At 32.7% G+C, this 17183-nt stretch overlaps 1 protein-coding gene across 2 annotated transcripts; it reads left to right on the top strand.

The window, feature by feature from the left end:
- The first annotated feature begins 5766 nt into the window (after window positions 1-5766).
- On the top strand, window positions 5767-16967 carry LOC132703365 (uncharacterized). 2 transcript variants are annotated; one of them, XM_060672582.1, is made up of 13 exons: window positions 5767-6012; window positions 6068-6132; window positions 6191-6272; window positions 6338-6392; window positions 7716-7911; window positions 7969-8047; window positions 10794-10931; window positions 11899-12128; window positions 15194-15314; window positions 15374-15503; window positions 15763-15994; window positions 16191-16400; window positions 16553-16967. In XM_060672582.1, exons 1-13 carry the CDS (start codon window positions 5983-5985, stop codon window positions 16884-16886), a joined length of 1902 nt encoding a protein of 633 aa, XP_060528565.1. In that variant the 5' UTR covers window positions 5767-5982; the 3' UTR covers window positions 16887-16967. The 2 variants fall into 2 exon arrangements, with proteins under 2 accessions (XP_060528565.1, XP_060528564.1); XM_060672581.1 differs by having other exon boundaries at window positions 7710-7911.
- Window positions 16968-17183: the final 216 nt, after the last annotated feature.

Raw genomic sequence — 17183 nt, 5'->3', positions numbered from 1 at the left:
TTTCCGGGGTATAATAAGTGTCGAACCAGGTTTCATCCAAGTAAATAATTGGCCTTTGTTGTTCTCTGTAAATCCTATTTTTTTATAGATATTCCAGTCGCCTTTCCCGAATTCTAAAGGATTCCATTAAAACTTGCCTTTTGTCAATTTTTTAAAATCTAAAACAAATGTGTTGAATACACTTGCATAAGATAGTTCTGCCACATTTAACACCGGTTTCATCTTTTTCAAGCCTCCTAATTAAGATATCTAATGTAGACACGCTTTGTTCCTTGTATAACTGGTAAATTTTACGCCGTATTATATCTTGATCACATTCATCTGCACTCGAGAAAATGTCAGCATCGCTTTTTTTGTTCTTCTATGAAATGGGATTATTCGCAATTTTCCATGCAGTTGATGCTGGAATTTTCGTCAATGTGGCCGTTTCTTCTAAAGATGATTGCTTGCTGGCACCACGTTTAATGAGAAGCAAATAAATATTGTTTATAACTTCCTTAGTCTCAATAGAATTTTCTACATTTGGGCAGGAGCATCTTCTAGACTAGACTCGCACATATTTTTCATAATTCACACTCGATTCAACACACGCTGTATCACACACGAAATAAGAATGATTACTAATAAACTTAAACTAAGTAGTATACCAAACCAAAGAATATTAAACACAGGTAGGTATAAAATTATTTTTTGTTACGGACCACAATATTACCTGAATTTAAATTCCGAAACTTTAAGTAATAATCTTGTTGCATTGTATGTTAATGACCACCCTTGGATAATCCCATTCAAAAGCAATTGGTCACTTTCTTATATCTATGAACAGACTTTAACTGTATACAGTTTTACATTTAAGTAACCTTCAGCCTTAATTTAAATTTCGAACGAAGTATTTGTATTTTTGTCATTTGCCTTACTTATTTGAATAGATTTACGATCTACCTAAAAAACTAAATAATTAAAAATTAGGTAAATCATGCAATATGCTAAATTTTGAGATTACCATTTAACAGCCATACAACTACGGATTTTTGAAAACTTTTTCCCCTGTTCCCTCATATTATTTTGAGAGCTGCGCCTACTTAAACCTAATTGTTTGACAAGTCATCAAATAAAACAGATACAAAACACCCAATATCCTCGCTTTTTGTTAACGCATTTCGCAAATTAATCAAATAAAGAATCAATTTTGTTACTATGTTATATTTAATTCTTTTCAAGGGTTTTTCTCCGAAAAACAAATGATATCAATTACATTTCCCGCTTCCTAATTTCGTGAAATTGCTTTCTCTTTTCTTAAAAACGGCAAACCCCTGCTGATCCTTAATTAAATGTCAAACATTTACCAAAGTACTTTGTCGCCCTCAATTTGCATAGGAATATACCCTGCTATTTTTTCGTAAACATCTTCTAAAATTTTAGCAACCGGCCCCGTATAATTTCCATCTAAATTCTAACAAGTTTTTGACTATAACCCGACGCATAAAAAAGACAGACTTAATAGAATGGTCCGTTTTATGTGAACAGTAGCCAAAAGGGCATTTGTATATTTTCTTTCTTATTTTCTCGGGAGACGAGTTTAAAACGTTTGAGGGTCGACGGACAGTGATGAGAACATAAGGCCATTTGTGTCGTCTGCACCACTGTCGTTGTTTCTGGTATTGTCAAGAATCACGTAAAAACAAAACACGGAATGACCGAAGTTTTGAAAAATAACGGTATTTTCGCATAAAGTAACACAGCGAGTTTCCTTAAACTCGTTTTTGTTTCGACGGAGGAACACGTGGGAGTTCAAAAGGGCGTTGCGACCTTTATTACGTACGAGAAATAAAAATATTTCATGGAAGAATGCACTCTAAACGAATTGCTAGATGTAGATTACGTTGCTGGTGTTGTTCACGCGATTTAATACGGAACGTTGAATTAATTCAGATAACAATAGTACGAACATCTACCCCCACAATATTTACGTACGTTAGTCGTTTCTGAAGGAAATTTATGTAAATAAAAAATACGTTATACACAACACATAATCAAGAAAACTAACTAAAACTAACTTTGCAGTTAGGACTGTGCGCAATACAGCCGCGTTTCAAATGAAGGAGCAGAAAACAATCTAATTCTTGAAAAGTGATTCATTCCATGATTTCATTTTTGCTGGAAGCTGCAAATTTTTCATTAAAATGAAATTATTTTAGACATATAGCGATCTCTAAAGAGCTACCCATGACAAAACAACTATTAGCGGGATTGTCGATGAAAGTTGGGAAAAATAAATGGATGCCATTGTTTAGCTTCAGAAATGTCTACTGGACACGGTTATGATCAGGACTGTCCGCCATATGACTTGACATATCACACCGCCAGACTATGTCCACTTAGAAGATGAATACAGTCATTCGTAAGTATTGTCACTTTGCTTCTGCCAGATTCTTGCCGCCTAGTAAAAATTCTATTCTGCAAATACCTATTCCGTGCATACCGAACTGTAGACCATGCAATTCTCACAATAACTTTTGCTGCGGTCATCCCCCAGCAACGTAGCAATTTTATCCTCGTCTGCTGGAATTAATATCATATTGACACACAACACATTATAATATTGTCACGGTCAAACATTTTGTCACAATAATCGTGTACTTAGCTAACATTTCTAACCGAAAGCTTGACTTGACAACATTTTAATAAAAAATTTCCAGCTTGAAACAGAAATGAGACAATGATATGAATCAAAGAACGAACTGTTTAGAATGCGATAAAGATTACAAGACGTAAATAATAGATTCACCTTAGATTTCCTACAGCATGCTTTGAAGTTGCGACAAAAAACACTTTATTTTTTTAATTTAATCGAAAAACAGTATTTTTCAAAAATTGGAAAAAAATTAATAATGAATATCAAAATTTCTGGTTCGCGATAGTTTGACGCGTTCGATGCGTATGTATGTTAACCCTTTGAGTACACTGTACTCGGGACTATTATTTTATCTACTTATCTGTCTACTCGGATTTTTTTATAATGGATTTTTTTTAATAAAAAAAATTGCTTAATAAAAACTAGGGGATTTTGTTTTTTTTAATATTTAATAATTTATTACAATTATAACATGAAAAATAACTAAATAAAAAAAACTTGAGAAACACTAAATAAAAAGTAATGGCTTACAAAAATAATATATTTTGAGGATAGAGGAACATAAATAAAACCTAACATTATCATAATCACTACCATTATTAGAAAATAAATTTATACACAATATAAAAAAATTACATCTTATAATGTTGTAGTGTATGTTACCCTTCGAAGCAGTCACCAATGTGTAGTCCAGCCTTACGGGTGTAAGTGTCACAAATAAACCTAGTTTCCCGCCTGCCGCCTTGTACTTTACGGTTAGAACATACCGCACAGTCTTTCTTCTTTCCATCATTTTGACGTAAAATATGTAATTTACCATTTAGCCGCTCTTCTGTATCTACAGATGAAGGTCCGACAGAAATTTTGGACCCCTGCCGAAAGTTTTTTGTCATCTCGTCAACCAATTCCCCAACAAACTTTAGATGTGTCATTGGTTTTGTGTTTTTGGTCTTGTGAAATTTTATATAATAAATATGCATTAACACTAGACATTTCGAGTCTCCAGAAAAATAACTTTCCCCACCATTTCAAAGACTTCCTCAGGAAACAGTATGACGATGAATAAGAGTCTGTGTGGTCGACACCTACCATACATTTACTGTAATTGACCACTACAGTTGGCTTATTTACAACTTGTAAGTTACCTCCACGTACTTTTCTGTTGATAGGCTGTGTTCCTGAAATATCCCACGAAGTAAAAGTGGTGACGACCCTTTTATCTTTCCACTCCAAGATCAAATTACCTAATCTGCATGCAAATGTGTTATCTTCCGCAAATGTTGGTTTTTTGATAGAATCAGGTATAAATTTGCGGTTGACATTTAGTATTAACAATTTTTCTGCAAGTGGCAAGTTCGTATAGTATCTCTCGGTGTAAAAATCATATCCTCTACATCCTGGGTTATTGTCTAATAATTTTTGACACAGATGTAACACTATCCTTGTAGTTACAGGTAAATCAGGTCTCACTATATCATGCGATGTCAAGCTTCCGTAGTACGGCAAAATTGAATAAACATATCCAGTGTTAGCATCCGCCATTACATAAATTCTTATCCCCATTTCGTAAACTTGTTAGCATTGTTAAGTTAAAAAATTAATTTTACCCTTAAATCCAACAACAGATTCATCTACCGATATCTACCGACTTGCTTTTTGAGTTCGAGCTCTAAGAGTTTCGCCATTTGGATCGTTTTAATGCAAGTGGAGCATCCAAAAAAATTGTAAAAATCGTTCTCTTCTAAATATGCCACTAAAAAAAGGCATTTTGTCGTTAAACTGTTGTGACCAGTACTCTTGGATATTATTTTACCCATATTTAAGACAACCCCAATAAATGCGGTAAATTCTTCTACTGTAGTATCTACCCACGTGTGCCATATACAACGTTTTGACAACCTCTTCTGTGCTATTTTATGTCTGGTCTAGTTATTTGTTTGTTCCACTATTTTTATTATTAGCTCATCCGTGAACAAGAGTTTGAAAAATTCTATGGGTTTTGTACAAGTATCAGGAATTTGTGGTTCTACCATTTTATTCCCAGAAGTACCTGCATTTTGAAGAATCGAATACTACGGAATCGATTACTTGGTGGAATTGAGTATTTTTCTTAAAGTACTGAGTTTAACGTAACTCTAACTATACCAAGCTTTCAAATTCGTCACAAAATATTATGTTTGTTAAATATTTTTATTAAATAAATAAATTGCATGACCATCCGCTCCGAAATCAAGAATAGAAGAATTGATGGAGGTATTAGATAGCCCTAAATCAGAAAACCGAAGAAGAGGATGAGAAAGGAAATAACCTTGAAAATGGCTCATATTCTTCTTCTACAGAAAGGTTAACTAACTGACAAACTTTGTGAAATAGATGGGATTTCAAACGAAGGGCAAATGTTATAAGAAACGTCCAGCTGGCGTTTGATTTTATGCTATGATTCTACAAGAAAGGAGGTAATAATTAAAGCAAATAAAAGTGCGCGCTTATTTCAAAAAAGCCTGAGAATTATAATTTAGTATCGACGAACTGGTGAATCAGTATTTATTTTTTAAAAAATTGTTATGCATATCAGGAGATTATTATTTAATTCGTATAGTGAATTGAAACTGCATTTATTCTAAGTAAACATGTTCATATCTCATATGCAAATTTGTCCTGCCAAATCACATGTGTTTGCAGCTTATAAATCGAGCAGTATCATATGTATATATCCAGGCTATAAGAATCGGAATCGATATCGAGGCCGGACGTCAAAATTCGAATCGTTCGGATATTAACTGATTACAGTGTACGAGTATTCCCATCACTATCTGATTAATTAATTTGTTAATAGTTTGTTTGGTTTTGTTCTTGCGATTTTCTTTATTTAGAAGATTTAACTCTAAAACCACAATAATCTATCTTATTAATTCAATATCAACTTATTCCAAAGTTATTAACTTTAATTTGTTAATTGATCGATCAGTTGTTTCAACCGATTCCCATAAATTTATTCGCAAAAATCTGACGTACGTGTGTGCGCATTGAAACGCTTGAAGTTTGTTCTGATTTGATTTAAATTTAATTCCACAATTCCAACTAACCAGACAAAAGGAAACAATTTTATATTAAAAATACGCTGTTCAACATTCAATATCAATTTATATCAATCGAAATCGGTTCATCCAAACATTTTTTAATTTATACCATTTTATAAAGAAAGACAGGACAGACTGCAACAATAACCCGGACGGCCTGTTAGAGCATGTGCTTGTCAGACACTGTCAGATTTTTTTCAGATTACACAGGACATCAACTTTAGCTAACGACGAAAAATTTAAAGTTTTTCATTGGCGCTTCGTAGCATGCGAAAAAATTTTACCAGGTCTGGAGCAGTAAGAATGATAATTTATATTTTAAATGAAGTTAATAATTTTTTGGATAATTCAGGTTCATCCGCGGGACGACGACGGCGACAAACTTTCTTTGGGTAATTTAGATTTAGTTAACCTAAGGTAAATAATTTACTTATTTTTACGAAAATACGTTATATTATGTTTCTTTGTATTTTAGGCTGAATTTGCCTTCTGGTCGGGAAGAGAGGCTTCAACACAAAATTATCGATTACGGAAAACCTTACAGCGTCCATACGGGAGTAAAGTATTTTTCCAAACTTTCTAAAGCGTAAGAAAATTGCCGCTTCATTCGGATAAATTTTAGTTACATCGTCACGAAGTTCACGAAATTCCAGAAGTGAACAAAAAATTTGAAAAAGGTATGCAATATTTTATTACGCCTAATTAAAAATTTGGTAATTTTTAGCAGTCAATGTTTTGCAACGCATAAAAACATCAATTACAGAATTACAGAAAAAAATATTTTCTTGGAGAGTAAACTTAATAATAACATTTTACTAAACTCTTATGTATTTACCCTTGTTTACTTAAATTTATTCAATTTTATATAAAAATTAATTGTTGTATGTTGAAAATAATGACATAATAACGATTCACAATGTGTTAAAATTGACAGGAATGTGCGTGGTCAAGAATATGGTAATCCTTCAATTTCAGAATTTTTCAATAATTCTATTTTACAAATACATTTTTCTCTGTTTGTTTTTGAACTTTATTGCAATTTTGCATTGTTAGGTATTATTAATACAAATTAATATTATTGTACTTTGGGGTCTTTAAATCAGTGATTGTAAATTTACTTATTGTAACTGTAATAATATGGCAGAAAAGAATAATCCGCCGTCTTCTTTTTCGTAAATAAATAATTGTTTAACTAATAGCAATATATTGCAGAAAGTCTATAGAATTATTTATTATTTTTTTATGCACTTGAGCACTTTAAAACGTCAGCTTCATTAAATACTGTCGCCAGTCAATTGGAGCTTTTCCGGTACTTTAATCGGCACTTGGCTGGTTTTCGCTGTATAATTAAAGCACATAAAAATTTAATAGATGGCATTCTTAATAGTTTTTAATTAACTTAATTAAATTAAAGAAAGTGCACAATGTAAGTTCCTATTAAAAAATCAACCAAAATATACAATAAGTTTGATAAACGCCACTTTAGTCGCGCTTCTGATTTCTCAGCGGACCGAGTGTTTAATAACAGGGTTTTTATCAACTTTTTGCATACTGTGCTTTTTTCTACGACCATTAATTTGTGGAGTGATTGATCAATTTTTCTAAAACAGCACATTCATTTAGAGACGGGCGACCTGACCGTCAGAACTGCACGCACCTCAATTGACTCCCGCACTCATTTCCAAAGTAGCGGCAACATCCGGTGGCTCGCGAACTTAACTGACACAAAGTGACACGCACGCTTGATCACTGAATAATTGCAAAATTTAGAGTAGGGAGTAGAAAAAATCTTTTTTAATTTGTTGAAATGTATTTTAATAAACTTATTTTAATAAACTCTTATAAACTTGTTCACAAACTCGCGACTAAAGTGTCGTTTATACAACTTGTTCCATGATATTATCGATATTTTACTATGATTAACATTTTCTTCTTTTAGGCTGTTTTTAAGTTTTCGATCACATAATTTTGCGAAATACTTTCTGAATTTAAAGTTTCAGGTTATGGTAACAGTCCTAAGCATCCAGCTAACGCTTCGTCGGACGATTTCCTTCTTTTATATCCTAAAGACCATCGCAGACAGAAAATTGTTAAAGCCGAACGTATAACCGAAAAGGATTTTCTATATCCGTCTAAGAAAAAGACTCAAAAAGCGGTAGACGTTTTTCTTGAGCGTGCTCCGTGCAAGATTAATCAGTGGGAGAGCGAATTTGTTTTATTCCGACTTTTCATTGACTGAGTAAATTTTTATAGAGCCCGAGATCCGAAAGATTCCAAGTGTTTTCCTTTTAAACCGACGCCGAGCGGAAATCTGAAAGTCGATTCGTCTCAGGTAACGATTTTCCGCCATGCGAACACACATGGTTTGCTAATTAATTTGTTTAGCCCCAATTGGAGGGTGGACATATATACTTGATCCCAGCGAGAAAGTCGCCGTTAAAGATCATGTAATATTCAAAAATATAACTGCTGGAAACTGAAAATGATTAATAAATAGAAATTCTGGGCTCTCTTCAGGAGTCTCTTTTTTTCTTGCTCATTTTACCTAGAATCAACGGGTTTATTTGCCATTATATTATATTATTTGTTATAACTCTGCCAAAGATGTAATGTACTTTATATCTTAAGTGCATACATATCTCAAAGTGCAATGCAATGCAAGTCGATAACATTATGATAAAACTATAATATATAACAAATTTAACCTGAAACCACTCCTAATCGATTTTCTTAACATGTTTTCCTTGCGTTATTCATATTTATTTTAAGCGGAATACCAGTTTAATACACAAATAATTTAAAATCAAAATATGATAACTTTAAAACTATCATTGAAATTTGAAAAAACACTCCATAATTTTTGTCTATCTGTCTCGAGTAAAGTCTGTTCATAGATATAAGAAAGTGACTAACTGATACGAATTAAGGAAATATTCCGACAAGCTGTAAGAATGAAATGTGGCCGAACAGGTCCGCACTTTGCTTAGAATTTAATTATTTGGGGTTTTGTTAGGAAAGATACTAAACAATATTTATTTATTTATGTATGTATTTCTGTTTAAATCTAAAATAAAATTACAAATTATTTTTATTACCTACTTAAATTACTTAAAATTATTCACATAATATATCAGCATCACTATCGCTATCATCGCATTTTCTAATTATTATTTGTTCCATATTATTTGCAATATGGATATGCGATTGTTCTGCTTTTTCAATATGTTTAACAGAATTTGCCCAACTTTGTGGAGGGATGTTAAAAACTTCGGTTTCTATAAGTTTAAGGACATTGGAGTTAATACGGGAAAAACATCGTAGAACTTCAATTAATTGCTTTTTGATATAATCTTCGTGAAAATAAATGTCGTTATACATTTAGTTTTGGGTCACATGAGGAAGGAGTTTCAGTCAACTGTCTACTGTGATAACTTACATTGTCCATTACAATTACGCTATTAGGAGGAATATTTGGAACTAGTTTGTTTTTAAACCAACTTTCAAATAAATCAGCCGTGGTGTCTTCATGGTAAGAATCTTTAATATATTCGCAGACCGAGAAAGTCCATTTGGAATCCAACCACCTTTAGAGCCAGCATGCAAAATAGTTATTCTTTTACCTCTTTTTGATGGCCTGTTTGTTTTACACTTATCAGTCGAGTCAACCCAACCCAGGTTTCATCCAAGTAAATAATTGGCCTTTGTTGTTCTCTGTAAATCCTAATTTTTTTCTAGATATTCCAGTCGCCATTTTCGAATTCTAAAAAATTCCATTAAAACTTGCCTTTTGTCAATTTTTTTAATTTTAAAACCCATGTGTTGAATACACTTCCATAAGGTAGTTCTGCAACATTTAACACCGGTTCCATTTTTTTCAAGCCTCCTAATTAAGATATCTAATGTAGGCACGCTTTGTTCCTCGTATAACTGGTAAATTTTGATCACTTTCATCTACACTCGAGAAAATGCGAATGTGAAATGGGTTTATTCACAATTTTCCATACAGTTGATGTTGGAATTTTCGTCAATGTGGCCGTTTCTTCTAAAGATGCTTCCTTGCTGGCACCACGTTCAATGAGAGTCAAATAAACATTGTTCATAACTTCCTTAGTCTCAATAGAATGCTGTTTTCTACATTTGGGCGGGATCATCTCCTGAGATACACTAGACTCGCACATATTTTGCATAATTCGCAAACGATGTATTACACAAGAAATAAGAATGATTACAAATAAACTTAAACTAAGTAGTATACCAAACCAAAGAATATTAAACACAGGTAGGTATAAAATTATTTTCTATTACTGACCACAATTTTACCTGAATTTAAATTCCGAAACTTTAGGTAATAATCTTGTTGCATCATATGTTAATAACCACCCTTGGATAATCCGATTTAACAGCAATTGCTCGCTTTCTTATAGCTATGAACAGACGACAGATACAATGGTATCTCACGGTTGTTGTGTAGAAGTAGCGGTTTCCAGAAAATTTGGGTTTTCTATTTGAAAAAAAAGGCTATTTGCAAATTATACCAACACTCCGTACACCGCAAAAGTTTACTCTATTACAGGGAATTAGTACTCCCAATACTGGAAAATTGCAATCAACATTTCAGCCTATGTGACCATATTTTCAGCAAGTTGCTATGTTCCGTTTTCTCAAAACGTATAATGTTGCATCAATCTCTATTCACTCCAGCAGTATAAATATGAATTACATGGTTTGAAAAGTTATATGAAACTTTTCCATAAAACCTTATATGACTAACGATCTAAAAATTGCATCGGCGACCATATAAGAAAATTGATCACTGCGAATACAGCAAAATTAAAATGAAGTTATACAATATGTTGCGTTGGGATGATGTGATTTGAAAAATATATCGTTTTCTTTGGAGAAAAGTATGAAATGTAACAGTTAAAATTACTAAGTAAAGGAAAATATTGTTGACTGACGCTACAAAAGTCGAGGCTGCATGATTCAAGATTTTAAAACCATGCGGAAAGACTGCAATTAAAAATATCAAATCCTCATCAATATCAATAACTAAGATGTTTTTAAATAAGAAGTTTTAGGTTGTTTTCTCTTCAAAAAAACTGAGCGTCCTTGTGGCCGATCCCAAGAACACGAAAGTAAAAATTTGTGAAGAATTACCCATGACTCACGAGGGCGGTTACCGAAAAGCCATTTCCGGTGATGCTGTTCTAGGCCAGGTAATAGAAAACTCTCATTCTAAATAGTCATTTTAATTGCAACAAATTAAATAGCCTAATTCGCGAAATATTCTTAATTTTCATATAAAAATATCGCATTTCGCTTGCATCAAGTGGCCTAGGAACTTCAACCGGGGGCGCTATAGAAGTCGCAAGAATTTGATAATGCTAATTTCAATAAAGTAACGTATTACAGACATTTTTAGTAAAATTCTCTACCAATACTTATTTGATGTCTTCCAGATTGTATTTTATAAAAAATTTGAACTAGTCAATAAACTTCAAAATATATCAGCACGATAACGAACAAGGCACACTCACATTACTAAAAGATCGACATTTGACGGTTGTCACAATCTAGCGTTTCGTGGCCCACTATGTTAAATTTCACGCTCCACTTATTATACACTTTATGGGTATATGGCATCCCAATATTTTTGCCCGAAAGAAAGGGGGTAGATAAATGATTACAAAATATATTATCTCCTTAAAAAAATCGGTTGTTGAATATTTTTGAAAGTTTTTAAAAAATAAAATTTTATATGTTTTTTATACACTGTTATATACACAAAACATAGTTCACAGTGCACAACTTCCGTCTTTGGGATTTTTTAAACTGTAGAAGATATGTAAATCTTTAAATTTCAGTTTAGTTTCAGTTCAGTTCTAATTTTGTTGATGTATAATTTGTTTACAGTTTAAATTAGCTGGATGGTCTTACATAAATTAGGCAATATCGAAGCTGATTTCTGAACTAATCGAGTCGAAACCGGATCCAAAATGACGATCCTTACTCAATAACATTGATCCTATAGTTTCTTAGAAAGGATCGAAGCTGTATTACCGTGACCTTCTGGATGTTTACCGTACAAATCGGTCTGTCAGTCGATTGATCTTGAGAGGTCACCTACTGCCGGACAGCAGCTATTGTATACATTTATAGCCACCTCGTAAATGTTTATTTTAGCCTCCCGGATTGTCAAGTCTGGGCTCCTTGATAGCAAACACGCCGGCAAGGAGTGCGAACAAGGAGGCGTCCGAATACGAGAGCAAACAGACCAACGAAATATTGGATCCCGAATTGAATTTGGGACGTCTTGGCTACAATGGAACGGAATCAATTAATTGGGACAAAGTGAACCTGCCGGAGAAACAGAATCTCTATATCGAACTTTATCGTCGGATCACGACCAACACGTAATATAATTAATTTTAAAGTCGATTAGAAATCGCGGACTAATATTTAAACGCTGGTTGTGGCGGGGCGGTTAATTAATGATGAAATTTGGAAATGGTTCCATGTTGATGCTTAATTAAATTAGCGAATACATTGATTTTACGTACATGCTGCTGTGGGAATTTTACCCAGCTAATCCCCATTTATAATGTGTCGGTCTACATACATAATTAAATAGAAGTAGATTCTAACTACACCTATCTTTATATAATCTGAAAGCTCTGTCGGTTTTTATATCTAACCATATAAATTATTCGCCGTAGAGAAAGATGTTCGGTTTGTTTATTTATTATACAAAACAATTCGTTAAGTTTGCCTTAATATTGGAATTTTCTGATTACATTGAGTCATTTTAACCAATACAGTCAATATCAGACTGTCAATCACTTGAATGTGACATAAATGTCATTTTTTGTAGGTGTTAGTTTGGCCTTTGAACCACATTTTAAAGAAAAAAAAATAACTAATAATTTTATGAATGAAATAAATTCTATTCCTTTAAGGAGAGTATGTGATAATAATCCCGGCGTTTTACTTAATGCCAAACTCTGTTACTTATCATGTTAATATTCTTACTGCACGAGCATATTGAAACTTGGGTTTTTGTATTGTCAAATTATTGTCCGCTCCATGTTGAACTATGCAATCCAGCTCTCTATGTAGATAAAATTTGAAAAATACAGAAAAAAATGGTAAGTGTAGAATTTAGCATGTCAATTCCTAGGTGCCATAGGCTGAAGCTATTTATTATCAAAGTTTAATTTTAAAATATCAAATGGAACCAGATCTAGGAATATTTTACTCAACCTCTGAAGCAGCAAATTATTTCCTGCATAACCCATTGCAAGCCGTTTTAATAAGCAGTTTAAAAAGTTTATTTTTAATCTCTTCGTTTATGTTTAATTTATCTTTATTTTGTGGAATTCTATATTCGTAAATATAGGTGACACTACAAATTTGAACATTAACTTAAACTTGAATTCAACCTAATCCAACAAATAATCATTTAAAACTTTTTACAGTTTCAAGTCCGCCCCTGCTCCTTGAATTTCATTTCGATTCGAGTTACTTGCGCATTCGCCAATTTATAGCTTTTACAATTTGCACATACGTTTTCTTTTTATGAATTTTTATTAACTGTCCGTAACAGTCAAATTTCCATCTTGGTGCCTCCATTTTCCGATTTGTCTAATTTGTTTGTTTGTCCTATTATATAACTGACCATCTATGGCCAAGATTTATTATTAGTTTTATTACTCACGCAAGCGACGTAATTATTTGGGGGCTTTAAAAGCAGCAGGGTAACTTTAATAAAGGTTTATTAAAAAGGTTACATAATATAATTACCTCACATTACAAAAAGTCGCATTAAAATTTCATTCTAAACAAAATATTCAAAATTTTACTTATGAAACTGGGGATAAGAAATTATTGTTGAGATATAATTTTGATATTTTATTAGTTTTGCATTTTCCTATTTGTTTATCAATAAACATTGGTTATTTGTTGATACGATGCAACAAAGAAAGAAAAATATATAAAGAAAAAGTTAGAGACAAAAGTTGTTTAGATTTACTTCTCATTTTACATATTATATTTTATATACACAGGTTGTTTGTATTTTCGTAGACCAGTAACAACTTTCTTTCTTGTTTTAAATATAACACCCCACATTTCATTTCGAATTTAGATTTTATATAATTATGATAGCCTATATATACTTGATTTTAGTGTGACATTTGAAGTTCGCAGGTCTAAATATATCGATTTCACCAACTGACAGCTTTTCTTATATATTTGGCCTTAATTTAGTCAATGATAAAAAAAATAAATGAAAAAAATTATTAAAGAGTCATTCTTTGAAATGTGACAACACCTCATTTTTATAGTTTAATCCAGTTTAGTAATTAAAAAAGGGTGACCTTCAGAAAGATTGCCTATTTCAAAAAATTTTACAAAATTTGTTGAAAAGGTTGTTTGAAATATTAGCCAAAGAATGTATTTCCATTGCAAGAATGCTACGATTGTGAGACATTGAACTTGATGTTTGACAGTTTTATGCCATCTAAATTAATTTTTATTATTATTGTGATTTTAATTTAAGAAAAAAAAAACTGCCTAACTTGAACAGTGTTATAAGGTTTTCCATTATTCGTTCAACATAATTTCTTGTCGGTTTTCTTTCCGGACATGATTTATTAGTCTAAAAAATTATGAAACAGTGGTCGAATGTTTTTTTTTGTCATGTTTAGACGCCATCTTCTTGATTCGTCTATGCATTTTTACAATGGAAAAATGTTGTGAAACTTTTGAAATATTATAATACATAGTCTTACTTTTTTTTTAATGTTAAATGCGATAGAATTGTAAGAATGAGAAAAAAATGCTTTAAAATATTTTTTCATTTAAATTTAGTGTGTTTAATAAAGTTTTCGTTACAATCGTTAGTTAAAAGGCTGATTTTTAATGGAATTTTATTAAAATCTACTAGAAATCGTGAAGATTGATAACTTTTGTGTTGTTTCCTGGTCAAAAATCCTCCTGGGAGTTGCGGTTCGATGTAAAGACTGAGGTTTTAGATTGTTGAGTGGAGTTTCAGTCGTCAATTTCTTTTGTAGTGATGTGTGTGTAGCTTTACCACTATTTTTTTAAAATATGGATCATCATGACCGTGCACCAAGTTTGGCAAAACTCGCTTTCTAGTTCTCCATTATTTTTAGTGATTCGCCCTATACACAGGGAAAAGATCGATTTTTTTTTACTGTGACGTTAACTAAAACGTTATATTTCTTTTGGTTTTGTGTTGCTGTTTCAGAATATGAGAGGGAAGAGAAATGCATTTGTTTTTGAATATATTTTAGGTGACTAAAGAAGAAACACTGTAAATAGTAGTATATTATATAACACGTTTGATAAACACCATTTTAATTAGGAGTGTGTATTGGTATGAGTGAAGAATAGCGTATTAAGTCATTTTCTACTCAATTTTATTTGTTCTATTTTCTCCATTTTTGGAACGTTTCAGTAACGCCGACTGTAAGGTTTACATCAACAACGAAGAGTTCAGCTGCCACCTGATCGTTCTACAATGTTACTCGGAACTCTTCGACGCCTACGTGGCAGTAAAAAAGGTGGAGTTGCCAGTGGTAAGGCGCTATATCTACTTGGCGCTCAGTTGATTGTAGAACGCGTATGTTTTTTGTAGGACAAGTGTAGCGTTTCTGCATTCGCATTTATCTACGAGTGGATGGTAATTAACGAACCCTCATGCAGGAACTTGAATAGGGAAAACGTACTCGATATTTTTATAGCTGCCAAGTATTTGAAAATAAAAGGTACGACATTAAAACACCCGAAATTGGTTTTAACTAAATTTCGAAACAAGATCCTAGTAGAAATTTCCGCAATCCAAGTTTTCACTTTTTTCCCTTGTCGAAAAAGGCAAACGAAAAATGTAGTGCCTTGAAGATAAAATTTTATCAAAAAAATGACTTTTTTTATAACTAATATGACAAAAATAAATAATGATAAATCGGTTCGCAGTGGCATATTTTACGAGGGTTTTTTAAATTTATATGCGGAATACGTTTTTAGATTTGGTTGAGCAATGTTGGGCGTTTATCGACAACGTGGACGTTTTCAACGAAGACACCGCGTTTTTGCTCTACATGGATGCGAAACGGCGTAACTTGCCAGAAGTAAAGGAAGTGATGCTACCCCGCATACAAAATTTCTTCCTCACCCTGGTCAGCTCCCAAGATTGGCTGGAAATGGATATCGAAGACGTTAAAAATATATTGAAATCGAATTACATCAGTGTTAATTGGTAACTTCGGGATGTCTTTCATTTATTTATGTTATTTAACCAATTTGGCAGTAACGGGGTTAACAAAAAATGAAAGGAGGAAAACATCGACTTAAATTATATATTTAATTGACACTTTGTAAATTTATTGTTTTTTTTTTAATTCTATGTCTGCTTTAATTGCATGTGTGCCTTACCCTACCATCTACTTCTTTAGTGAAATGGAGATATTCATGTCAGCAGTTCGTTGGTTAAAACACGACCCCCAAGTCAGGGATGAACACAAACACGATGTTATGGAATGCGTCCGTTTTGGCAACGTGGCACCGTGGCAGCTGGTCGATATCAAAAGAAATCCGGAGAATCCGGATTTCATGGAACTGGCCAAGGATTCAAAGATTTGCAAAATGCTCGACGATGGATTGGCGTAAGTAATAATCATTTTGTACCATAATCTAGGTACCTACTTAGAAATAACAAGATACAATGTTGTTTTTTTTTCTTCCTTAAATTTATTGTATGTCCATATCTTTAATGAGACTAGTATATCTAACTCCGTGGATATTTTGGTATTTTTAGTTACGTCATCATAAAATACTGGTACGGTCAAGAAAATGAAGATTTTCAACATTGGAACACCGTTCTGGGCCTACAAGAACCTGCTGCGAGAAACTGGATTGGTCCAGACAAAACCTACTTTACATATCGCGAATTTCTCATATATTTAGACCAATATCGAAGAAACCAATTGGTAGAAAGGAACAAGCCGAAAGTGGCTGACAAGGAAAAGAAAATAAAAGAAGCAAAATACGTTTCAGAAAACGTATCCCCGAGGATTCCGACCATGGAAGATTTTATGGCTAAAAAGAAATCTCCCGGACAACTAAAAAAAATTAATAAAGTGATGTCCTGATAAACAAATTCTGTGTGGACATTAGATGGCGGTGTTTTCGCGTATTATTATTTGTTATGTGTATCTATTAAAGGTTTTTATATTAGATATACTTGTTTAGAAAAATGCCAACACACAAAGCAGAGAACATGAATTTCGAAACCAGGCACTGATGCGTAAATGTGTATAATTAGTTGCATATGCTCCTATACGCCCTTAAAAGTAAACTTCGTCGTTTTGTATGTTGCTTATACACAAAAAAAGGTAGGACTGTCTGAAATTTTATCGTTGTTGAAATGTCCTGTTATGATCCAAACA

This window comes from Cylas formicarius, unplaced genomic scaffold (genome assembly GCF_029955315.1).
Source record: "Cylas formicarius isolate icCylForm1 unplaced genomic scaffold, icCylForm1.1 PGA_scaffold_6__28_contigs__length_40554024, whole genome shotgun sequence".
Classification (NCBI taxonomy): Eukaryota; Metazoa; Arthropoda; class Insecta; order Coleoptera; family Brentidae; genus Cylas; species Cylas formicarius.
The sequence above is the reverse complement of the archived record's forward strand: the minus strand, read 5'-3'. Positions and strand labels throughout refer to the sequence as shown.